The sequence below is a fragment of the Lathyrus oleraceus genome, chromosome 2, assembly GCF_024323335.1.
Source record: "Lathyrus oleraceus cultivar Zhongwan6 chromosome 2, CAAS_Psat_ZW6_1.0, whole genome shotgun sequence".
In the NCBI taxonomy this organism is placed as follows: domain Eukaryota; kingdom Viridiplantae; phylum Streptophyta; class Magnoliopsida; order Fabales; family Fabaceae; genus Lathyrus; species Lathyrus oleraceus.
The window spans coordinates 159,406,557-159,433,097 of NC_066580.1; the positions used below are offsets into that span (position 1 = coordinate 159,406,557).

The 26,541-nt window shown below is 34.5% G+C and overlaps 3 protein-coding genes across 3 annotated transcripts; 1 reads left to right on the top strand and 2 right to left on the bottom strand.

Moving 5' to 3' along the window:
* Positions 1 to 4,528: 4,528 nt before the first annotated feature.
* On the top strand, positions 4,529 to 5,278 carry LOC127118663 (protein SICKLE). Its single transcript, XM_051048901.1, has 2 exons — positions 4,529 to 4,657; positions 4,867 to 5,278. Exon 2 carries the CDS (start codon positions 4,872 to 4,874, stop codon positions 5,211 to 5,213), a length of 342 nt encoding a protein of 113 aa, XP_050904858.1. The 5' UTR covers positions 4,529 to 4,657; positions 4,867 to 4,871; the 3' UTR covers positions 5,214 to 5,278.
* A 424-nt stretch (positions 5,279 to 5,702) lies between these two features.
* On the bottom strand, positions 5,703 to 10,409 carry LOC127118664 (VIN3-like protein 1). Its single transcript, XM_051048902.1, has 4 exons — positions 10,212 to 10,409; positions 7,778 to 8,429; positions 7,106 to 7,425; positions 5,703 to 6,683 (listed from the first exon to the last, which is right to left on the bottom strand). The coding sequence occupies exons 1-4, from the start codon at positions 10,258 to 10,260 to the stop codon at positions 5,920 to 5,922; spliced, it is 1,785 nt and encodes a 594-aa protein (XP_050904859.1). The 5' UTR covers positions 10,261 to 10,409; the 3' UTR covers positions 5,703 to 5,919.
* An 11,539-nt stretch (positions 10,410 to 21,948) lies between these two features.
* LOC127122405 (auxin transporter-like protein 5) lies at positions 21,949 to 26,172 on the bottom strand. Its single transcript, XM_051052745.1, has 6 exons — positions 26,064 to 26,172; positions 25,514 to 25,601; positions 25,062 to 25,245; positions 24,840 to 24,937; positions 24,020 to 24,177; positions 21,949 to 22,004 (listed from the first exon to the last, which is right to left on the bottom strand). Exons 1-6 carry the CDS (start codon positions 26,170 to 26,172, stop codon positions 21,949 to 21,951), a joined length of 693 nt encoding a protein of 230 aa, XP_050908702.1.
* Between the last annotated feature and the right edge of the window lie 369 nt (positions 26,173 to 26,541).

Sequence of the window (26,541 nt, forward strand, 5' to 3'; positions counted from 1 at the left end):
ATCCTCGTTCCAGACGAGGTATGTAGGCAGGGGGTCGTGCGAGACCTCTCCGGGCAACCTTTTTCTTTTGAGTGTGTTTGTTTGTTATCTGATTGTGCATGTTTGGGTTCGGATGCTGACGTAAGCCCAGTGATTGGCAGTCGGGCTCCACGTTTACCGTTTTGAGTGTGTTTTGGTTCGGATGCCGACGTAATTCCATCCAGTGGTTGTCGGGCTCCTTATTTGCCATCTGTTTGTGTGTTTTGTGTTGTTTGGCGTGTGTAAGCCGAACTACAGTGGCTCTGATTCTTGTTCCAGACAAAATATGTAGGCATAAGGTGCGATACCTTATCGAGCTCGTTCCTCTTAACCCCACCTGCGTTCCTTGTGTGTGTGTGATGTTTTAGCAACCTATTCTTTATTCTAGGACGTGGATCCCGTCGAGTACGACGGACGTGAGGGGTGCTAATACCTTCCCCTTGCGTAACCGACTCCCTTACCCTTTCTCTTTGGTCGCAAGACCATTTCCTTTCCAGGTTTCTCTGAGCGTTTCCTTTCCCTATCTTGGGATAAATAACGCGCAGTGGCGGCTCTGTGTGTGTTTTTCTTTGAGTCTCGCCGGTTGATTTTTCGCAGGATGCGACAAGGTGCTTGGGATTATTATTTACCTTTGATTGAGTTTACCTACAACAATAGTTTTCATTCGAGCATTGGTATGGCACCGTTTGAAGCTTTGTATGGTAGGAGATGTCGGACGCCTTTATGTTGGTATGAGTCCGGTGAGAGTGCTGTGGTTGGACCGGAGATTGTTCAACGAACTACAGAAAAGATTAAGATGATTCAGGAGAAGATGAGGATTGCTCAGAGTCGTCAGAAGAGTTATCACGACAAGAGGAGGAAGTCACTTGAGTTTCAAGAGGGAGATCATGTGTTTCTTCGTGTTACTCCGATAACTGGGGTTGGTCGAGCTTTGAAGTCGAAGAAGTTGACACCTCGATTTATTGGTCCTTATCAGATTTTGGAGAGGATAGGGGAGGTAGCCTATCGTATCGCTTTACCGCCGTCACTTGCGAATTTGCATGAGGTTTTTCATGTGTCTCAGTTGAGGAGGTACATTCCTGATCCGTCGCATGTGGTCCAAGTAGATGATGTACAGGTGAGAGATAACCTGACTGTTGAAACATCACCTATGAGGATCGAGGATCGAGAGTTGAAGCAGTTGTGGGGTAAAGAGATTGCTTTGGTAAAGGTAGTTTGGGGAGGACCAGCAGGTGGCAATGTGACTTGGGAACTTGAAAGTCAGATGAAGGAGTCTTATCCTGAGTTATTCGCTTGAGGTATGTTTTCGAGGACGAAAACTCTTTTAGTGGGGGAGAGTTGTAACACCCCGATAAAAATAAGATAATTATTTAAAATAAGTTAATAATATATTTATTAATTTAATTAAATAATTGGATTATTATTATTGGAATTATTATTATTGGAATATAAAAGTTAAAATCAGTAAAAAGGTTCCATTTGGTAAAAAAGGGTTTTCACGTGAAAACAGAGAAACGACTCAAAAGTGGAAAAGGGAAAAGGGCAAAGAGCAAGAGAACAAGGGTTGAAGAAAGGAAAAGCTTGAAGCTAAAGGATTGCCGGATTTACTCAGGTAAGGGGGGTTTTATCATCGTTTAATGGGTATTATGGGATAACATGTAATGGATAGTGATAAACCATTGATTTGACTCTGATTAGAATGATGTATGCTGAAATTTGTGAAATATTGGATGAACGAAATTTGGATCATAATTGAAGGAAATTCGTAGGAATTAGATGTAATAAGGTTAGAATTTGTGAAATTGAATAGGGTATGATTTGTGTTAGATGATATGAACGAATACTGTGTAAAATTGGACTGTGGGAGGTTGGATCTGAGGAATCTCGTAGCAGAGAAAACCATAGCAGATCTGGAAATTTGGTTTCTGGTCATACGCGTATGGCACTAGGCAATACGCGTATGAGATGGTCTGGTACGCGTATGGCACTAGGCAATACGCGTATGGATGAAGAAGATGACGTTTTTAACGTAGTTTTGTCTCTGTTGGTACGCGTATGAGGAAGTGTTACGCGTAGCATACGCGTATGAGATGGTGTTACGCGTATGGGATTTGGTCAGGAGATGGGCCATACGCGTATGGGCATGGGGCATACGCGTATGAGCAGAATTGTGGTTTTCTGAGCTGTTGTTGTGCAGTTTTTGGTCGTTTCAGCTTAGTGATGTAATTTAGCTGATGTATGATATAGTAGGGATCATTTCCCGTTGTTTTGAGCAGTATAGGTATTAGTAGAGTGTGCTAATACAGTGATTTATTATTTAGCATGATATGATATGATTCTGTGATAAACATGTTGATGATGTATGATGGTATGCATAATACTGTGAATGTATCTGTTATGTATGCAATTGTGAATGGACTGTTTATGGCTTAGAGTGTGAGCATATGTCTATTTTGAATTGTTGTTGATGTTTGCATGCTAGGTGATTTGGCGTGTATAACATGGCCTTTATGGTGGTAGCTAATTCCCATGGTGAGGAATTAGTGAGTGAGTTGTTGTGGATTGTTGTTGATGTTTGCATGCTAGGTGATTTAGCGTGCATAGCATAGCCCTTGGGGTGGTAGCTAATTCCCATGGTGAGGAATTAGTGATGTGAGTCACTAGGTCTCAAATGAGTGGGACTAGTGAGCTTGGTAGCCGTATCTGGATTTGATCGGTGAGGTTGAACTATATGTTCACGAATAGTCGGTACCGCATGCATGGAGTCTCATTGCATAATGTATGTATGTATGGCGTATAATATGAATGGATGTATTCCAATATTATACGTGTTGTTTTGGTGATTGTGTTGAGTATGATTTTGGAGTTGATATTGCCGTTACTGATTGTGTGATCTGATTAGGGTGATTGAATGTGTTAACTTACTTAACATTACATGATAATTTATAATGCTTATTATATCGATTGAGGAACTCACCCTTACAACTATGTTTCAGGTAACGAGCAGTGATTGAGTAGAAGCTAGTCCTTAGAGTCTAGTGTAGTTCCTTAGTGGGTCATGCTCTGGTAGATGTAACATCGGGACGGGATGTTTACTTGTTTTCATTGTTGGTTGTTGAACAACTTTACATGTAATGTGTTACATGGTTTGAATGTTGTTAGACTTTATCCGCTGTGAATTGTGCAATATTTTATTTTGATTAATAAATGAGCATGACAAACTAATTGGTGAATGGTGTGAAGTGTCAAGTGTGACACCCTTAATTGCATATCTACTCTGATTTATATTTGTTATTTTAATTATTTTTGGGGTATTTTAGAAGGGTGTTACACTGTGGGTGGCCGAAAAAAAAAAGAATTTATTTTTATTTTGTGGAAGACAGTAGGTCAACCAGCTCTAGATACCATATTGTAATTGTATCTCTGTGTGTCTAATATGATCACACATGGTGTATATTTATATGCAAATAGGGAATATACAATAGGAAATAATATCAATTACAGTTATGACTAATGAATATCAATCAATACTAATTGATTGATAACATATTCTTAACAGTATATGTGATAACAATGGGGTGAATTTGGATTTCAATATCAGGACAAACCCTTGACACTGGATTGGATGCGTATTGGATGTGTATTGTGTGTATATGCATAAGGTGAATCAATATTTCAATCTTCGAACCCACCTACAAAATAACAAAGGTGACTCTAAATTTTGTAATCCAAACATATTTTTTACTTGTATTTGGTGTAATTTTGATATTGGATTTGTAGTCTCGTGCTGTGTCTGTATTTCAAAATCTAAACAATGCAACAAAGTATTTTTCTAATTCTCACCATAATGGACGAGTAATGGTAAGAATGTCATGAACGATTCTCAATATTTAAGATACCATTGGAGAAATTTCATGGAATCTAAAATTAAAGTATGACTAATTTAGATAAGTTTTTTTATGAGGTTTATATATAATTTAATAGATAGACTTAATTTAATTTAAAATATAAATTAGAATTAAACCAAATGTACCATAAAAAGATTAAACTAAATTTTAGTTTAAAATTATTACTTATTTTAGAAATTAAATATAATACACTGTGTAAACTAGTTTTACACTATCATACAATAAAATTATAATATTCTATCATGTCATTTTAGTATTTTAAAATTAAACTTATGATTTGACGGAATATACATCTGTGATTGGTTGATAGTGTAAAAATATTTTACACATCATCAATGCATATTCTTTTTTTTTCCTTATTTTAATACAAATTTATTATTTATGAGTTTCTTAACTTACATACTTTTAAAATTATAATTAAATTAAATTATTTGATTAGGTGAAGAATAATATATTTATAAATAAGAAATTTGAATGAATGATAAAATTGGAATAAAAAATTGTAATATTAAATTTATTTTATTTTTAATCAAGTAAAGATAATTTGGTAATATAACTTTCAATCAATTGATAATATAAAATTTACTTTTATTCCTTTTTTTATTTTTTTTATTTTTTGCCATTAAATCACATCTCACAATTTTGTTTTCTTACTTGGTTACTTAAAAGTATCCCGCGTTTGCCCTAATCCGTTACCGCCGTCTGTCGCCGCCGCAACTCGCCGTCTTAAGGTTCGTTCTCCGTTTCCTCGCAACTAGTTCAAACCCTAACTCATCATTTTTCATTCAATTTTTCAATCAATGTTGCAAAACTAACTTCAAAGACGATATTTACCATTTAATTCTCTTCTGTTTGTGTTGCTTTTGCTCCAAAGTTTGATACTTATTAACCAAAGTTTGATTTGTGGTTGCTGTAATTGCTTTTTTTCAATCAATATTAGGTTACATGGAAGATTCAGAGCAAAGAAGAAAACGGTTGAAAGAAATGCGATTGCAAGCTGATCTTGCTGAAGATTCTGGTGGTGGCGGTGGTGGTGAAGGTTCTGGTACGCAGGGTATTCTTTCAAATCCATTGGCTGAAGCTCCTTCAATTATGCTACCACCGGATGCTGCTCCTCGATTTAACTATTATACAGATCCAATGAATGCCTTTTCTTCTGACAAAAGGAATAGTGTCAATGTTCGGCCTGCGCCCGAATATTTGCCTCCTCCTCCTCCTCATCTTCCTCTAAATTTTGGTGGATCTCCTATGGTGCGGTTTTCGTTGCCACATACAGGTATCCTTTGATATGAGAGGATGATTTATTATGGATCATATAGATTTCTATAACATTAGATGAGTAAATAGTACTGCAGAATGTAATATTTGAAAGATGTAGAATAAATGATACGAAATAGTTGTTTTTAAATTAGTGCTAGGGGATAATATGTAAATATCCAAATATGCGCAACCACTAGTTTGTTGTTTTATAACTTATTATTATAGGGTATTTATTGAAATAACTCATGTATAAAGTGTATATTTTTCTTTTTATAATAGTTTTCTTGAACACTTTACACGAGTATGAAATAGCAACACATACAATACAACTAAAAGCTTGAACACATAGGGTGTGGAATATGTATCCAACAATTAGTTCACTAATCTATCCATAGTCCATGCTAAGTTGAGGCAGAATTAAAATATATTTTTACAATAGTTCTTTCTTTTTAAACTTCATATTTGAAAGACCATATATAATTTCTAGCTAATAATAATAAATGATGCAAAAAAAAGTGTTAGAATGCATGTTGTTAAGTTGTTAAGATTTCTTTAAAAGACAATAAACTAGTACACCACATCACTAGCCAGAGGAACAATTGAAAAATCTGATCCATGTACTGATCCTACAATTCCTACAAAGTGCAAATAAAGTTATGACTATCCAGTGCCATTAAGGTTCAGTGGAATCAAACTAAGAACAAAATATTTAATGTAGAAGAAACTAGCTCCCCTAAGATTTTTGCTCGCAACAAATTTCGTCTGTGAAAGTGTGTATTAGCTGGTCTGCTAAGCTTGCAGGGTCATCAATCAGTGCATCAACAAAAGCACTAACCACCCTTCTCTCTTGCTGATTCGCCTTGAGACTAAACCAAGTCAGAAACTTCACTCTGAAGATTTCATCTATGTGCCCTTGATGCTCCAACCACTTCACTACCCTCACAGAATACTCGTAATCATTCTCCTTCACGCGCTTTCTAGAACTCAAACCAGTAATTTGTCTCATTTCATTCGGTTTAGAAGGCGTGGCAGGTGGAACTGCTGCAAAACTTTTATACGAAAAAGGGTCTATTGTTGGAGGCTTTGTGAGAAACTCTTCAAACCTGTCCCTGGTGTTTAAATGTGCAGGTTTTTCAGAAGCTATCTTAATTTGGTCTTGTGCATATATGTTCATAGTTGTAGAATGGTTTCCAATTTGTCGAACAAATTTTGATGGCGGTTCACAAGGTGTCGTCCATTTAGCTTCTGCTGCACCCAAAATCCCCGTGCTACTGAATATAGAAGCCTTGCAAGAGTACTCAGTTGAAGGTGTGAGGTTTTCTAATTTGAATCTTTTCTCGGGCCTCAAAACAATGAAAGTCGGTTGTTCGGGGTAGTCCGTTGATGATATTCTGTGCCAAAGCCTGCAGCCTAGAAAGTTCTTTAAGAGTTTGTCTTTGTATTCAAGCACAATGACCACTGAGGTGGGAAGACACTCTTCGAAATATAAAGAACATGCTGCCATAGGTAAAGTGACAAGAAAAGCCAAATTAGTGTAGGTTAATAGAAAATCAAAATCATCTAATACAATGTTGTTAAATAGCGGCGCTATAGCTGCTATTATTCTGTAATATACTATCTAGTACAAAATGTTTTCAGATAGCGGCTATAGTTGTGACATAGCACTGTTGCGTAGCGGAATTTGAACAAACTGATGTTTTCCACTATCCGCGTTTGACAATTCTAAGACTAATACAATGAATATAATGCTATATTATGGATTCAAAGTTTCAAGAATGAACAGCAACCAAGGCTCATTGAACTTTGCCTATTGTACTAAAGTGCGATTAACATGAAAATCCCGAGGATTCCTGGCTCTGCCCGACAATTAAAAGCTCAATCAGCTGACCATCATACGAAATAAAAAATTAAAAGCTTACTTGGTGCTTCTTTCTTTTCTTCACAACTAGAAAAGAGTTCAGAAAACTTTAAATCAAAACATTCAACTGCAGTAGAGCACAACTTCTGAACCTCAGCACCGCATGAGAGCCTGCTCACAATTCCACGCGTCATCCTAGCATATACGTGATCCAAAGGTCCCGCTTCATTCTCCAATAATTCGAGAGCGGTTTCTACGATCTTATGCACTTCCGTGTATACTTTTGTTCCTGTGAGAATTCTGTGGGCCAAGGAAATTCGCAAAGAGAGTATATCCACTCTTCTTGCTTCTCTGGCAACCAATAATTGCTTTCTCCATGTCCTAAAAAATCCAAATATCCACTCAAACAAACGATATTTTACACATGTTGCCTTAAATAGCTGAAGAGAAACCAGTATGAACAAAATTTTTCCCATATATTTATTAAGTAATTGACGGGATTTGTGCGTCTATATGTGTATGCATCTATTTATGTATATCTTACTTTTGTGTGTGTATAAAATAGTGTGTAAATGTCTACAAATCTTAGCTCGACCAGCAGAGGCCAATATTGTTAGATTGGACTCCATCATCAAGGTTCAAACCCTGGTACTCACGGTTGTGTGTGAGTTTCTAGTGGTGATTACACTTTGTCTACAGACCCCCCCAAAAAAAGATAGCGTAAACTACTTACCTCATTAATTCATTAATTTTTCCACAAGAAACACAACAGAAGCTTCCATCCAAGGTTACACCGCGACTTCCCTTCAAAATGCAAGACATCTGATTACTCAAAGCACATTGCAAATGACACGACATTCCACACGACTCTTCATTCGGTTTATCAGAGGTGCAGGTCAACCAAAGACTAGGATCCTTGTTATCGTCGTAACAACGACATATACAACAAGAACATCTCTTGCAAAATGAATCTTCTGGTTTCAGTGTAGCTTTGCATGCCACATTCCGACAAACTAAGGTTTTTGTTGTTTCCTCATTCGTGTTCTCTATTTGAACATTACGTAAATCAAGAGAAGGGGGTCCTTTTTTCCTTTTAGATCCTACGCAACTTTTGGCAGGAGAATGAGCAAGAGCATTTTGGTCGACGTACAAGTTGGATTTCTTAGAAATTAACTTCAGAAGATATTCTATCATCTGACCCTTAGTATATCCAGTGTACTTCCTTTCTTTGCCTAATTCAGCACAGATTAATTCTAGGAGTTCCCGGCGAGTAAATGATTGAAGTATATCCGGGGCATCTTTGGACTGACGAGCAACTTCATGGACCAGTCTTTGCTTCTCTTGGAAATTCATAACACCGCATTTTGCAGGGTCGAGAAAAAAACCTATATTGAAAGATGACCGACATTAGTAAGTTCATATTATCTTTGTGAAGTGAAAATAAATGAAGTTCAACATGTCTATATGGAAATCTTTTAATAAATTTATGAAGTACATGACTGTCCTCTAAAGAAAATTTGGACATCGTATTTATCATCTTCCTAAAATATCTACTACATATAAATAAAACACCTTAATTGACGACAATTACCAAAAAAGGTGACGGCAACAAAATCTGCATGTAAAAGGTGCAGGCTTGAAAAGAAAAGACTCGATTTGATTGAAAAACCCAAAATTACCCTTGAAACATTCTAAATTTAAGGGGTAATTCGGTTTTTCAGAGGGGAAAAGGATAGTGGGACAGAAACTGCTCTGGGCAGGGAATCGCTCCGCCCTCGCTACCCACTATTTACCCTATAGCGGCCACTATAGTGTTCTGCATCGCTAAGGCTCTTCCCTAGCGGCCGCCCCCGGCTCCGCTATAGCGGGATAGCGCCGCTATTGACTACTCTTCCATGACCTCACAGCGACAATTTGCAACACTTGTCAAAACGTTAAAGACAACAATAATAATAACAATAGTATGTTGAAACTACATTTCCCTTACTACACAATCCTAAACATTTGTTTTAAAAAATCACTATTATATTAACTTCTACGACAATTTGATCCACTTCAGTTCCAATGCACATTGCATTTTTGTGAATTTCAATAGATCTAGCTAAACACACTTCTTCGAATCCTTCATCTTTCCTAACTCTAAATTTTACTTATTTCGAGATGGCAGGGCAAAGCCAGTAGGTACAAAATCTTACAATCCCTTCAATTTTGAATCGAAGGAGATCCTATAAGACAAATCCTCACAAAGAGGGATACAGAAAAACAGCATTCACATATCAAAATCATCCCAAACAAAACCTATATCAGCTGCATTATCAATTTCACAATTAAAACTACAACTTTCAGTTCCATCGAGTAACGTCTATCTATAAAACCTGGAGCCCCAAGAAATACTATACGGTGAAACATGCAAATCATTCTATAATTCATTCAGAATCACAAACGCTCACCCAAACACATACGTTAGGAATCAGACATGTCCAGAGCCGTCACATGTTTTTGGAGGCCTTGTGTAGATTAGCCGCAATTTAACCATGAAAAAACAAATAGAGGTCCTATTCAACCATAATTTATATTTTATAAGGCCCTATTCAGCCATTGTCCAACAGTGACAAACTTTAGGCTCTATTTAGCCTCTGTTTAACCATGACAAACTTTAGGCTCAGTGCGGTAGCCCATCTTGCACACCCTCAAAGACGGCACTGGACGTGTCTCAATCACCGGAGACAAAATATGAATGGTGCCAAAAGTAATACTAAAAAGCAGCAAGTACAAATTTTATATATCATTATCTATTTTACAACCCCACCTCTATTTATCACAACAGTCATGAATGTACTATGTTTTTCATTGCAAACACCACTCTCATCAGAGAGTCAAAGCTTGTGAAAAACTAGCCCCATGACAAACCACCAAGGCATTGAGAAATTAGTACAACAATGGAACAACAATTATTATGGATAAAAATAAAAAGATCAAGGGTCACCCTAATACGAGACAATATTCTTGTATTCATTAAAAAAACACTTTTTTCCAAAGATTTCCCAAAAAAATTGTAATACCTACATTGTTAAGAGGACAAGAGAAGAAAAAGGAAGCTAAAAAAGTTGAAGGTGATAGAAAAAAAAGAAGCGTAAATCGAAGGAGAGAAGAAAAAGAAGACGAACCGTTGTTGGTAGCGTTGAAAAGACACATCTTGTTTTGGTGTTCGGCCATGATTGTTGTTGTTGGAAGAACAACAGAGTTTTATCTGAGAATCTGTAGCATTACACTGAGAGAGAGAGAGAGAGAGAGAGAGAGAGAAGAGTGTCATGTAATTTGAGCATTCAATGTCATGATGAGTGATTTGGCATAAAACGGAAACACACAAAACCACATTATGCTAATATAATAATATTATATATTATCTCAATTTCTTTTTATAAGTTTTTTAATATAATATATTTATGGTTATGAAAAAAGAGTCATCATGAAAGAAAAGAAGGTGAGAGGATCCAATTCCAAAGTTACATAGCTTAACTTTGAAAAAAAATGGGAAATAACTTTTTTTACTAAGAAAGAGTCTTTTTATTTAATTATCAATAATGTCATAAATAAAATTAGAAGTTTGATAAAAAATAACTTTACCAAAATATTTTTTTAAAATCTCATAATAAGACAGTTTTTCACATATTTTTCAAATTAATTCACTTTTAAATAAAAAAATATATAATGTAGATGTATGACGAATTGACAACTACATGTAAAATTATATTGGTGGCGTCAATTGAATTGATGATTGCATATGGTGTTGTCAATTCAACTGACGCCTGGATGCAAATGTTTAATGATGTCAACAACTCTGAATTGACGTTAGTGTGTAGATGTTTAATGGTGACGACAATTGAATTGACGCTAATGCGTATTATTATTATTTTAAAAACAATCAATTATATAAAAAAAGATAAATAGTAATATTTAATTTAAATTACTTTTACATACGAAAATAAAATTAACACTAACAAGGAAGACCGAGTTGGTTATATCGGTCACTAGTTCCACACTCCCTAGCCATCCTAACTCGTTGTGGTCGTTGTTGATGCGCCACAGGTGTTTGAGGACTTAAGGTCTCAGGAACATCACCATCACCAGATTCCTCAAGAAGTTCTTGCATTTCTACTTAGTCTTGTATAGGAATGTTGTGTTGTCGTAATTGAGTTTGTGATCCATGCTAGAGTATTTGGGTTATGTTGATAGGGTTATTGGTATGCAGTCTGGAGGATTGAATGACGACATCGGTGCGAATGGTTCGTTGGAGAAAGGAAGAAATGATTGTTGTGGTGTTTGGTAACCTCATGTTTGTTGCATGTCTTGGTGTTGTAACGTTTGGACGTATAGACTATGGTAGGAGGAAGTGCTGGTGTTATATGTTCCTTAGGTGTTTTGGTTATGTTAGGATGATGTGTTGGGGGCATATAAATGTTAGGTGTCTTGATAATAATCATGTTGTTGACGGTGGTATATGGTATGCTCTTGGTATTGTGGTTGGGTGTCTGACATGTTTTGGTTGTGGGTTTGTGTATTTATGGGTAAGTAATTTTGTTGGATAAGGGTTGTGAGTAACTGGTCTAATAATTTCGTGGGAGGTTAGACGTTTAAGCTTCTTGTGTGGAAATGATTTGACACGGGTCGTATAAATACCTATCTTTAGAGACAAACCCGATTGCAACCGATCTGAACCAAACTATATAATTATTAGTTGGTTTAGATTCAATTGACATTAGATCGTCGGGTAAGACATGGTCACGATGCTACTTCCATTTACGACACGCAGATTTAGCAAAGTCCTTTCAATTTTTAAAGGCCCGTTGCTCATTAATTTTGTGTTGATGTCATTGTCTGAGGCACGTTGGGGGATCTGGAATTTGTTGACGCATGGCGAACTGCAATTTCACACGGTCAATATGGTGCATCTCCACAATGGTTGACCTGATGATCGGTGTGTATGTTGTCCAAACGACTACATCTTCTTCTATGATTTCATGTTGATGTTCCAAGACTAAATATGGATGTCAAATAAACTGTAGAGAAAAAATAAATTAGATTATAAAATGGATAATGTTAAAAATAAATTATTATGAATTAAAAACTAGAATACATATTAGTATCAACTCAATTGGCGCCATCATTAAACATTTACATACAGTCGCCAATTGAATTGGCAATACCATATGCAGTCGTCAATTCAATTGACGTCACCCCTATAATTTTAAGTAAAGTCGTCAATTCTTCTGGCACCAGCTTTGCTTTCCATTTTCTTTTTGTTTTAAAGTGAGTTAGTTTGAAAAAAAATGTGAAAAACAAAGTTATTATGGGAATTCATTTGAAAAAAGTGATTATTTTGGTAAAAAATTTCAAATATGACTTTCTTAGTAATAACTTGGACTACATATTAATTTGATGGTGTTCTTGTACAACCCGTCTATCATCACATATATTATGAAAATTCTAAAATGTCCTTGTATAATTGGAATTTCAAAATTCTGACGCATTTATTATACATCAAATTATTTCATCAACACCTTCATGTTAATCTCTCAATAAATCTTACGTGTTGCTTATGTATGTATATGTGTTTCCTTACAATAGGGTGAGTCCGAATTTTAAAATTCGGACAAACTCCTGGACATGTTTTCCACACCTCAATAGTAAATTAGAAAAAAAATACTTACGTTTTTAATGACCTTTCATTAGAAGTCATTTTATAAATCAACCAGTTCTATTTTGAAATCAAAATTGTATACAGTTAGTGAACTGATACTCTCGAATCGATGGTGCTTATCTCCTTACGGTGGCATGGGATGGACATGCAAGGTTAGCACTCCAATACCCAAGTTAGTTCATGATTAAAGATGAGTATGGTGAAAATGGAGATCAGATAACGTATCTTACTTTTCATGTGAATCGACCTTTATATTTGTGGTCAAGTGGAGTGGATTTGAGATAGAGTAGGCCTTAGCCATTTGGACCTTTAGTTGGCCCAGAACACAATCATACAATAAATCATACATATTTGTCATTTAATAATAAGATCAAAACAAAATGGTAAACCATACATAAATGTTGATAAAATAAAACGACATAATACAAAAGTTCAAAATGAATATCAAAATACGAAGTAAAAGACAACTGTTGTATATATTTAACGTCCATGAAACACGTCCCTAATTATGGCTTCTCTTATAGATCTCCTAACGAGTTTTCTTCAGGATTTACACGACATGGTTCACTTTTGCATGCTCCTTTTCTAGTATATCCTTATGAGCTAGCCTCGGGATATCTTCTTCTGCATCTGATGTCATGTAAGGATGTGACACTCTATATGGATGTAACTATATATTGTACTCTGGGACCAGATACTCATAGTACTCCACAAATATCTCATCAACATCTTTGCGGAGGATAATAGCAGGAGCAATAACTATGGGATCTTTGGGTATTACCATGCCAATACCTGAACTACCGCAGTACTCGCTCATGTAGATATGGGTTCATAAGTTGAGAATCACAAGTTAAACATCTAGAGTACAAGGATATCTATCACCTTAAAGGGCATTGTCTCATCGTACAACGTGAAACATATATCATCCGACACAATGTAGTAAAGAAAAGGTCTGTACGACTCGGTCGTAAGATTCCCTCAAGTGGAAAAATCTAACAGGCGCGTGGTAATTCCTCATAGAAGTCTTTAACATACTTCCAACCTAAGAGACATGGGAAATGCTGGTGAATCAATGCCCGAAAATAGTTCAGATTAAATACAAATATAATTAATTAATATCATTAAAGGTGCAAACACAATTACCATAAATAGTAAGCTCTTTGTTGTCATTTGTCCTGTCTTTCATAAACTAATTTAAGCTAATTTGGAGTAGAGGTAAATCAAACAAGTTGCCCCATTTGCTCGCATGAATCCTCTTCAAGTAAATTAAGTATTTAATGTAGACAACGTCGACATTGATCACACTTTTGTCCACAAATATGCATGTGCCGACCAAAACCATAAATTATGACCTTAATGCACATGCTCTATAATATATTTATATTTATAAAAGAAAAGTCATCATGAAAGAAAAGAAAACAAAAGAAATTATCCGATAACATTTGAATGAGATGGTAAGGGGTCTCTTTCAATATAACCAGAGATCGTAATCTTGAACACGCATCAGTGTTATACTTTTTTAAAACAAGTTTTATTATTTATTGCGGTCTTCTCCGTTTCGAGAAATTAATCTCTATGATTGCGCGCAGATAATACTTCATTTAAAATAAAGAAATTGAAAAGATCATTTATAAAAAAAAATTGAGAGAATCTAAAGAGTATATAACTCTCAGTTGAAAAAAATGAAAAATAACATTTTTTTCTAAGAATCTTTTTATTTAATTATGAACAATGTAAGAAATAAAATGAGAAATTTGATAATAAAAAATGACGGGGACTAGACAGAAATATAGCTTCCTTAGTAATAATGGCTTGGACCGCATATTAATTTGTCTATGAATAAAACCAATCTCACTTTTTGGTCGCTAGTTTAGTCCAATACATTTTTGAGGTTTTAAGAAAGAAAAAAAAAAAGCAAAATTTTAGATGGGATTTTTTGAAAATTATTAATTATTTTTTATTTATAGTTATGCTTTTTAGAAAAATAAAGTATGAATATTTTTATAGCTGATTTAAATTCAGCGTGTGCAGTTAATGTAATTTGATTTTGAGTCCAAGTATCAATTAAAAAATAAATATAATTCATGAGTCAGGTTATGCATAAGATGCTGCATGGTTAAATTTTTTACCCAGGTAACCTGTGACCAAAAACTAAAAGTATGCTTGTCTCTACTGCTACATTGTGAATAACTCAACTTTTATCATGTGAAACTCCCAATTATTGAGGCCTAAATTTAAGTGTATAAATGATTAAAAAATATTAAGTTTAAACTCCTAGCCTCATTTGCCTTAGACTAGGGCTCACTTTACATATAGACATAACGGCTTCAAACTCAACAATATCCTCTTTTTCAAAAATTCGTCATTAGCATCTCCCAAAATTTTCCTATTTAATGACTTTGGTAATTTTAATACAGTAGTCGGAAGGAATTTTTAATTGGATTTAATTGAAATATACCGTCAGTTAATCCTAGACGTTGAATATTAAAATACGTTTGACTTTTATTTTAAAAATCTTTAAAATAATGCAAACTGATGATGATGAATCCACAATGTAAATCTTTTTATACTGACAGTGCATAGTAATTAATCTCTTTTTAATTTGAATAATCCACCTTTTTAAATTAATTTTTAAAATAATTCATGTTTTAAAAAAAATCAAAATACTTCACTTTCATATAAAAATGAAGTGTTATTGTCAGATGAATTGACGACATCTTTATATTTGTAAGAGAAGACGCTAATTGGATTAACGACTCCATATGATGTTGTCAATTCAATTGACGCTAGTGTACAAGTGTTTAAATGATGTGCTAATTGGTCTGACAGAAATGTTAAAACATGATTTATTTTAGCATAAATAGTAAACATTAATATTTAATTAAAAATACTTTTATATAAACTAACAATGAAGACCAGGTTGGCCATACCGGTCACCGGTTCCACACCTCTAACTACCTTTACTCGTTGTCCTCGTTGTTGATTCACTCTAGGTGTTTGAGGATTTAAGGTCTCAGGAGTATCAGTAGAATCCCTAAGAGGTTCTTCCATTTCTAAGAAGTCTTGTGTATGAAGTGTAACAACCCATTTTTTTTAGTATTTATTTATTATACTATTATTATGATATTTTAATTTAATTATGTGGAGTATTAATTAATTAAATTGGTGTGCATAGCGAGTGGTTAATTATTTAAATTTAAATAGAGGTATTTAAATATTAGGTATTAGTGGGCCAGTGATTAAATTAGATGATTTAAGCCCAACTAGAATACTATTATAAATAGTAAGAGTGAAGGAAGTGAGAATTAGAATTCACTTGAGCACTGAAGGCAATAGAGAAAGAGGAGAGGAAAAGTAAAGAGGAGTCAGGGTTCCATCAGATTTACAAGGTAAGGGGGGAAATCCTTATCATTGTGGGTTAGTATGATTGGGTCAATGGGTAGGAACATGATTTAGGTTGAAATCCTTAATTGGCATGGTTTTGGAATTATTAGGTCTTGATAAATACTCTTGAATTGTGATAATTAAATTATGCTAAAACTGTGAATGAATATATATTTGAATGAGTCATAATTTTCTGAACGTGTAGCTTTTTACGGAATCGAAATCGGAGGTCCGGAAGTCCTCCAACGATGAAAAATACGGGGAAATCTGCATTCTGTTTCGTGTTAGCGCAGGAACAGCATTCTGTTTTGCGTTAACCGGTTAACCCAGGGCGTTAACCGGTTAACACTGTTATAATATTGAAAAAATTACATTCTGTCTTGCGTTAACCGGTTAACCCAGGGCGTTAACCGGTTAACACTGTTAAAAATTGCCAAGAAGCGCATTCTGTTTTGCGTTAACCGATTAACCCAGGGCGTTAACCGGTTAACACTGTTTGAAAAGTGAAAAATTGATATTTAAATGTTGTGTGCGTTTTGGAATGAAATCTATGTGTACATATTTGATGATTGGCCTATATTGGTGAATAATATATTGTATGAATGTGTATGTATACCATTATTGAATTGTGAATGATTTATGGTTATGGATGTGTATATGTAATCGTAATTGATGTGTTGTGATGAATGTGTATATGTACCAATTGTGAGTCATGGTGATATGTGGGATGTTAAGACGGTATATAGATGGTCTTAATTGCACATGTGTTGGTATGTGTGCATTCATTCATAGCATGGTTGGCTTCATTGTGGAAGTGGTTAAGCAGTGATCCTTCATTGGAAACAGACGTAGCAAACGTTAATCCTTAATTGGGATTAGGTGTAGTATTTAAGCGGTGATCCTTCATTGGAAACAGACGTAGCAGACGTTAATCCTTAATTAGGATTATGCGTAGTATTAAGCGGTGATCCTTCATTGGAAACAGATGTAGGGCTTTGGTCTTGTCCGGATCGGAAGCGTGGCTTGGATTCTAGATATTGAATCGGAAAGCGGTGAAACTTTGAGTTCACATTGAGGTACCACATGCATGGAGTCACATTGTCTTGCATTGAGTCATCTATAGTTATGTGATCATTGAATGCATGTATTGCTGTGAATGCGATGTACGTTTGAAATATGTGAGATGATTGTTGGTTAATATTATTGACGTGATTATACCAAGTGTGATGAATTCTTAAATTGTGTTTTAATTCATTGTGCCTTATTATGCTATTTCATAATGATTTGAATTCTCACCCTTTCTGTTTGAATGTTACCTTTACATGGGTATCGCGCATATACTACAGAGTAGTATTGCTGGAGTAGGTGGACGGTAGCTCGCTCAAGATTAGCTGGAGAGTTTCCGTATTTAGTTTGGAATTAGGTAATGAGTCAATACTCTGGTCATGTAACACTGGGTAGATTAGTGGTATTGAACTCGTATCTTATTTTGATATGCTTTATGTCATTAATTGTTTTATTTTATTTGAAGTGATTATTGAGAGATGATCATGGTATGGGACATGGATCATATTATGAAATACATGAGTATTCTTTATTTTCCGCTGCGAACGCATATTGCTTGAATATTCATAATGAGTGAAATGTGTTATTTTGAATGACCAGGTGTATTGTTGGTTTTTGAAAGTTTTAAGTTTCGAAAACGTCGATGTGACGCCCTTTTCTTTATATGCGTGCCTATTTACTCTGATTATATGCTAAATAATTTGGGGTAGAAAAAGGGGTGTTACATGAAGCATCACATTTCCATAACTGAGTTCACGACCCATGCCAAAGTAGTTGAGATGTGTTGAAGAGGTCATTGGTGTGCGGACTGAACGGTTGAGGGGGCATTGGTGTGAACAATTCGTTGGAGAAGGTTGAAATGATTGTTGTGGTGTTTGAAAGTCATATGATTGTTGTGATGTTTGTGTGTTTTGGCTATGGTGTGATGTTTGGGGTTTTGACTATGGTATGATGTTTGGGCGTTTTGGCTATGGTATGAGGATAGGTTGGTGTTATATGTTTCTTGGGTGTTTTGGCTATATCTTGATGTAGTGTTGGGGCATATGCATTTTGGGTGCCTTGATAATAGTCATTTTATTGACGATGGTATGAGGGATGCTTTTGGTATTGTGGTTGTGTGTCTGACATGTTTTGATTGTGAGTTTATGGGTTGGTAATTTTGTTAGGTAGGAGGTTGTGAGTAACAGGTCTGATAATTTTCTAGGAGATTAGACGTTGAAGTTTGTTGTGTGTAAGTGGCTTGTCGTGGGTCGTATTTCGGAGACAAACCTAGTTGCAACCGATATGTACCAAGCCATGTAAGTATTATTTGGTATAGACGGGGTTGGCATCACAGCGTCACGTAAGACATGGTGACGACGGTGCCTCCATTTACGACACTCAGATTTAGCAAAGTCGTTCAAACTGGCAAAGTTCCATTGTTCATTAATTTTTAGTTTGTGCCATTGACCGAGGTCAGTCGGGGGATTTGGGATATTTTGAAGCATTTCGAACTGTAGTTTGACACGGTGACTATGTTGCATCTCCATAGTGGTGAGTCTAATGATTGGCGTGCATGTAGTTCAAATAGATGCATCTTCTTCTCTAACTTCATATTGATGTTCCAAGTTTAGATATGTATGTCAAATAAACTGTAGCAAATTTCAAGTCTTTTGTATGCCTTGCTCCCAAGTCATTGCGACATGTTCGTATGCTTGCCAAGACGCTTCCATGCATCTCTTTGATGTTTACAAAGTCGTAAATGTTTTCAATGTGTATAATAATAACTTCCCGGTGGTAGTATTAGAATATTATTGGTCTGCATATCAAAGGAACATAGTTTAACACAATGAAAACATGCGACAGAAGAAAAAAGGTCGCCCTAACAGCACGCGAATCAGAATAGAAATGGATACGACTGATAAAATGGTAAGATCATGTGGTTTGTGCTGTCAGCCCGGACACAATCGTACAAAATGTCTCAATGTTGGAGCAAGTTCTACATGAACATTTATTTGTTTTCTTTAAGTTATTTATAATACGGTAAGATTGTGTAACCTTGTTATTTATAATATATCAACTTTTGGTTACAACATAAAGTTTTCACACACGAACAACACAACACATAGTAAGAGATTAAAACAACAGATAAAAAACTTAACACAACAACACAAACAATAGATAAAAAAAGTTAACACCACAACATGTCTAAGAGATTACAACAATCAAAACAATGTGATCTACTGCATGCATATATATTGCATAGCATTATTGTCATATGCAATTGAAATGTACGAAATAAATCTCTCGATACTTCTAATTCGTTGTCCATCATTAATATCCCCATCTAACAAACTTTTCAAACTCCTCTCAACATTCTCAAAGTTTTGGATGTTCCAGAAAAACATTTTCATCTGAGGTTTCGTTGCGGAATAACAAACATGTCCATATCTTTTAACAATCATGATAGAGCTAGTGATAAAATTGAAAGAAAAATTTGAAATGAGGTGTGAATTATAGCAAATGGTAAGAGGCACCTCTATTTATACTAAAACAATTCTGCTTGTACACTGATGTCAGACCAATTGACGTCTCCTTTATACACTTGTACAATGGCGTCAATTAAATTGACAACACCATATGGAGTCATCAACCCAATTGACGCCCCTCTTAAAAATATAAGGTTGTCGTCAATTTATCTGACAACAACACTTCATTCTCATCTGAAAGTGGGGTATTTTGGGATTTTTTTTTAAACATGAGTTATTTGAGGAATTATGAAAAAATGGATTATTTGGATAAAAAATTCAGTTGGAAGTTGTATGAATGATTAATATAAATTGTTTTGACGAGAGATAAGGGGTTTGGTTATTTCAATTTTTTTTAATGATAATGTTATATATTTTTGTTTTAAAAAAATTACAAATATTTTTTTCATAAAAGCTCATATAAATATTTGGTTTGAATAATTATTTTTAAAATTTTATTTTAAATATTTCATCATTTTATTAAAACTTTTTTGAATATCAAAATTTCAAAAAATCACTTAATTTTAAAACAATTTTAAATATTTTTTCATAAATATCATTTTTGAGATACAACTTTTTGATAAAATTACAATTTCGATTATATTTTGATCTCCAATAATGTATGTTTATGTTATTGAATGTCAACATTAATCTTTTAGTTTGTAAAATAAGAACTTAGAAAAACTTCTAATATTTTAAAAAACGTTGTTATAAAAATCATTTTTGAAAATACAAAAAAAAATCTATTTTTTTAAAGTTAAAACAAATAAACTCAATGTTTGATTTAAAGAGAGATAGGGACAAAATAACCAATGTTATCAAATGATAAAGTCACTTAAACCTTGTCCAAAAAAAGGAGTCAATATTTTTTTTATTGTATTAGAAAATAATTCTATTTATGAGTTTTCAACCACAGTTTGAGCAGAAAAATAAATAATGTTGTTTGAAGCTTAATGTAGCTTACATTATGTTATGGGCTAGGGCGATACCCAATTCTTCGAATTTTGAGTCATCTAAGTCTCAAGAACAAATCAGACTAGAGAGCGAACATGCTCTAGGGGTGTAGAGGATCTCTTCCGAACGATCCTCTATGATATGTTAGATATGATGGGTTAGATAAGGAGAATCACCTAATCTCATGACACGTGTCTTGAGATACAACAATCCTTGTTACGAAAACTCTAACACACCAAGTTCTCATTGAATTTAACCTTAACATTAGATTCGTTAAGAGTAAATATTTGTGAAGGAAAAAGAACAATGACAACTAAAATAAATAGCATCAAGCAATACAATAACTTGCCAAGAGTGAAGGCAAATGCACAATAAGTAAAAAAGAATATAAAAGACAAGAACATAAAGAAACTTATTTACCAAGCTTGATCAAAATAATCTACTTTGAAAAATAGAGTCGTTTTCCTATTCACTATACTTCTCAAAATTATTACAAAGGGATTACAAAAGATTTATAAGGAGATAGTCATTGAATTTCCCAAAACAAACTTTATTTTCTTCATAAGTAATTCTTGTAACACCCTAAACCCCAAAACTTATATAAAAAAGTTTACACAACCATTTAAGGCGTCACCAATGACAACCATTCAACAAAACAAATATGTTGACATCAACCATAATAAAGAAAACATTATTTGCCCCCAGTGTTACAAAATTAGAGCATAGCGACTAAAGAGGAAAAAGAAATAACTAATAAAAATAACTCCAATAGCTATTTCCCACTCACAACAATAACTCTACTCTTGAGTATCTATAAGATATCAATGGTGGAAAATATCAAAGCAAAAGGGGTGAGAGTTCACATCAATAAATTAATGGCATAAGTTGTAAGGTAGAATTCAAGCATCTGCAAAATCCACATCACTCACACATCATTCTCACACCTAATCCATCATCATACACAAAGCAATCACATATTCATTAATTAAATTATGCAATGAGACTCACAACTTCAACTAGACCCATATGCATGTGGTAGTATATCATCATCAATTGGTTCACTCAGGAATCGGGTTCACCTTGCTCAAATCCCAAATCTACCCTACTCGAATTCGGGACAAGTCACAAATCCACCCTGCTTGGATTTCAACTTGCCTCTTTCATCAATAATAACGACATAATTAATGCATGTCACAACACATCAATGCAATAAAAACATAATGTTTAAAGTCCTTTCTCGATAATAAACAAAACATGCATTGACCCAACAATAATAGTTCCCCTCTAAAACTATCATACCATAACAACATACTCAAAATTTAGAGCACCAATCATGCTAATACAATAACCTATCATCATCATAGTTCACAGAAATTAACGCAACATCACCATCACGTATGCACATATCCATCATTCATCAATTACTTCACAGATTCAAAACATACATTCATGCAATAATTATACATTCACAAAAAAATCTATTTCACCCAACCACTACCAACATGTAACTCCATGTGTCAGCTCTCTAACGCTTCAAATGACACATCATTTGGACTTATGGAACAAAAATTATGATAAAAATAGTAGTTGGCTCAATTTTCCTTTCTGATTCGAATCAAGTGTAAAATCTGATTCTAATCAAGCCAAGAAGGGGCTCCCCAAAAGGTTGTGATTCGAATCAAAATCACAGGGTAAACCTCTGATTCAAATCAAATCATCCTGCAACATTTTTTTGCTAATATTTCACCATTTGAGGCCTTTCGGACCTCCAATTTTGATTATGTTAAAGCCCAAACACTCAGAATTCGACATACTACAATCATTAAATGATTAAAACAACAAATTCACAATATATTAAAGTTGACATCAACAAAATCATCATTTTCAAGGTTTTCAGGTTATGTTTTCCAAGCTTTTTCAACACAACAATGGAGAAGTTTCAAAGCAAACATAAATAGAATTTTCACACATAATAGTACACAAATTTCATCACCAACATCATCGCATAACACCAATTCATCACCACTTACAAAATTCAATCAAAACCTAACAATCCTATTGGAGGTTAAGGACTCCTCATTCTACCATTCATGCATTATGCCCATTTATGAAGAAACTTCTCCCCGTACCTTAATTCAGAGCGAGAAATCTGAATTGGTTTGAATGTGTTCTCCCTTCTACCTCTAGCCACCCACTATTGGAACAAGATTGTTCATATCCCTTGGGTTTTGATGATAATAAAATACTTAGAAAACAAATGGGTATACTAATATATGTTCAAGTGTGTAGGATCACAAGCATACAATTCATTCTAAATTAATCTTGTTGAAAGCAAATATGGAGAAGCAATATAACTCTGATTCTGATTTATCATAATCTAATAACTTTGAATGTGTTCATCATCCTTTAAAGGTTCAGACTCTAGTCATGCGTTCCAGCCTCTAGTGACAACTCAGACTCTGAAGGCTTGAGGAGCCTCTGATTCGTACCCTGTACCAAAGCAGTCCAATCTTGTAAAACCGTCAGATTTCTGGACAGAGTTAACTGGGGTTTCATTTTCACTACAACAAACAAGACCTTAGACAACGCTTTTTTTAGCCTTAGACAACGCTTTAAAGCGCTGTCTAAACCTCCGCTACTAAAGGTTTAGACAGCGCTTTTTTAAATCTTAAAAGCGCTGTCTAAGCCCCCCCCCCCCCCCCTTAGACAGCGCTTTGGCCAAAAGCGCTTTATAAGACCCTCTTATTTTAAATTTTTTAGGTATACCTTAGACAACGCTTTTCAAAAAGCGCTGTCTAAGCCCCACCCCCTTAGACAGCGCTTTGGCCAAAAGCGCTTTCTAAGACCCTCCTATTTTAATTTTTTTAGGTATACCTTAGACAGCGCTTTTCAAAAAGCGCTGTCTAAGCCCCCCCCCCCCCCCCCCCCCTTAGACAGCGCTTTTGCCTAAAGCGCTTTCTAATCCCCCCCTTAGACAACGCTTTTTACAAAAGCGCTGTCTAAGGTATACGAAATTTTTTGAAGCTTTTGTTTTAAACCACATTTTTTCCAGGTTTATAAACCAGAATTTCTACCTGTTTTCAACCAGATTTTGACAGACAATTATCACATTTTATATATGCCATTTTGGCCTTTTTTCTACCAATTTTTGGCTAACAAATATATATATATACCAATTCAAACCAATTTTGCCTTAAATGTATCAAAATATATACAAATTTATGTACACATTTACAAGTCATAACATATACTACAAATGTACACATTAATTACACAAATTTATGAACAAACATTGAGCTTTATCATGAATTGACACCACTCCTCTTTGATTTCGTCCACTTGATCCTTTGTATAAAATACACACTTGAATTCATCAAAGCATTAGAGTGATTTAGAAGCATGTCACCAAATGCCCAATAAACTGCTGCTGCTGATGGAAGGGTCAGTGTCAGAACATAAAGGGTAGCCATTAAATATATGGCTTTGAACTTTTGTGGCTTCCACATAGCGTGCATGATTTCCCTGTACCAATCAATACTATTTATTAGCATTAATTAATTTCCTTCATTTTCTAAGACTATAGCTACCATGAATAATGGTTCTCATGAAAATAAATATCACTATTTAGTGTGAAAAGGTGGATGCATGTATCTACGAGGGTATGAGGGTCTTCTTCATGATAAAAGGCATAAAAGCATAAAAGCATAAAAGCATGATAGAACCATTTGAAAGAAAGAACCTTGGCTTTCTAGCTAAATGCTAAAAGAAAACTCATGGATTCTCTAGAAAAGAGACACTTTTTGCCTCCCACGCCTAACAAGGGTATTTTGGGGTTAAAAAGTTACTATATTTTTCAGTAAATATTTTGTCACTGTTTTTTCCATCATATGCGAAATAGAATTACAATTTATATTCAAAAAGAAAGTGAGAGAATTAAAATGAAGTACATATGTAATGTGATTAGATCCATGTTCAGATTATGTCTATAGAAGTTAAGGTGGAGTCACAATCAAAATGACTTTTAAGTCCAAATTGTTATTTTGATATTGTTCTAATAGTACTATCTTAATTAATGACTTAGTTAATTACTAACTAATCAATTAACCTCTACCAACTATAGTACTACTCTGAGGGGTGAAAACGTAAAGGACACGAATCTAAATAAATGTCTGAGATTGTCTTACACAGTAACGGCATGGCCCCCAAATGTGTAGAGAATGTTTGTGGCCCCAGTAAAATATAGCACCATTTTATTTGGACCCGAGTGCTTAACTCCTTCCATCTAAATAATAACAACAACATATAATCCAAAACCTTGTCATTAGTTAATTAACATTGCTAATGTTACTCTTAAAATATTGTACATAATTAAGATTCTGATAATTATATATGAATTAATTAATTACCTGACCGTGAAGGATTGCAACAATTGTTAGATACCAAGCAGTGTAAGTGGTCATAACAAGACCCAAAAAGGACCAGATTCTGTAGTTGTGAAATGAGGGAATAAAGACAGTGGTTGCACAACATGCTCCGAATATGTATGTCCAAGTCCTCTTGTCCAGATTATCATTTATGTAATATATATTGCTGAAACAAACAGACAACATTACTTAATCCATTAAGATAATATTCATATTCATTACTTAAACCCAATGAATCACATAGATGCATGTGATGTGTTGTTTACTTGCTTCAACAAGTAATTTAATTTCCATAACACCGACCTTAGAATAAAAGTCTATCAAATGCTGAAATTGTGTAAGTCTTAGGTAAGTTATTATCAATGTCTACGTATCAGTGTTAGTGTCGTGTCTCGTGTATGTAGCAAATAATAATAAAAAGTAAGGATAGATACCTTGCACAAGCTATAAGTTGGATAACAGATCCAAACAGAAGAAATATGCAGTTAAAGGCCAAGCCGACGTTTCTCCAGTGTTTCCCTACTAAAAAAGAGAAAATCAACACATAAGCTTAATTTCATAGATACAGAAAAGTATTCCCTACTAAAAAATTTTAATATCACTGATAACAACATGTGTTCTTCTATAGATATCAGATTATGGCCTCCTTGAAGGTTGTAATGTAATTCATCATATCTTTTGCTCTATAAGAGAAAAAAACTTCACAAGTTGTATAATGAGTTTAACATCTTAGTCCAGCGTCGCCACTGTATGTTCAATCAACGTTTCTTCAACTTAGTCATGTATTAGATCTAGGATGTTTATTCAACTTCGTAGCTTATAAGCAACGTTAAAAATGCCAAGTGTTGGCTGGTTGCATACAATTTTGCTATGCGTTGACAGAACATGTGAAGTATAACAATAGGGAGGGAGAACATTAAGAGGTTAGTGACATATTATCTGCGTTCAAAACAAAAAACATCTACATATCTAATGGTGGTTCACTAAGTGCAGTATTTTCAGCTGAAGATGGTTCAGTGGCTGCATACTCATCATCATTAGCAAACATATCAAAATCATCAGCACCAGCCAAAGGTGGATTTGTAGTGTCCATGGGTGTGCCTTCTCTTCTTGCTCTGGCTAATTTTTCATATCCTTCTGAAAAAGAGAGACTGTAAAAGGCATAAGCATTAGCAATTAGTACTCCTACAAAAAGAGGTGTCGTTCCTTGTAAAGCTATATGTCGATATCATAATTAATGAACATGCCCATAATATGAACATATGTAGAAACATGGTTCAAAAAATAGTTATATTGTTATCATAAACTATAATGATATGGCATCATATTTCATTTCAAAACATGGCCATAATATGAACATATGTAGAAAATATATTAGTATAAGTAACAGTATACCTTACCACCTTTAATATCTTACACTTTACGATCTTTCTTTTTCTCAAGAACTATCAGTATTCTTACA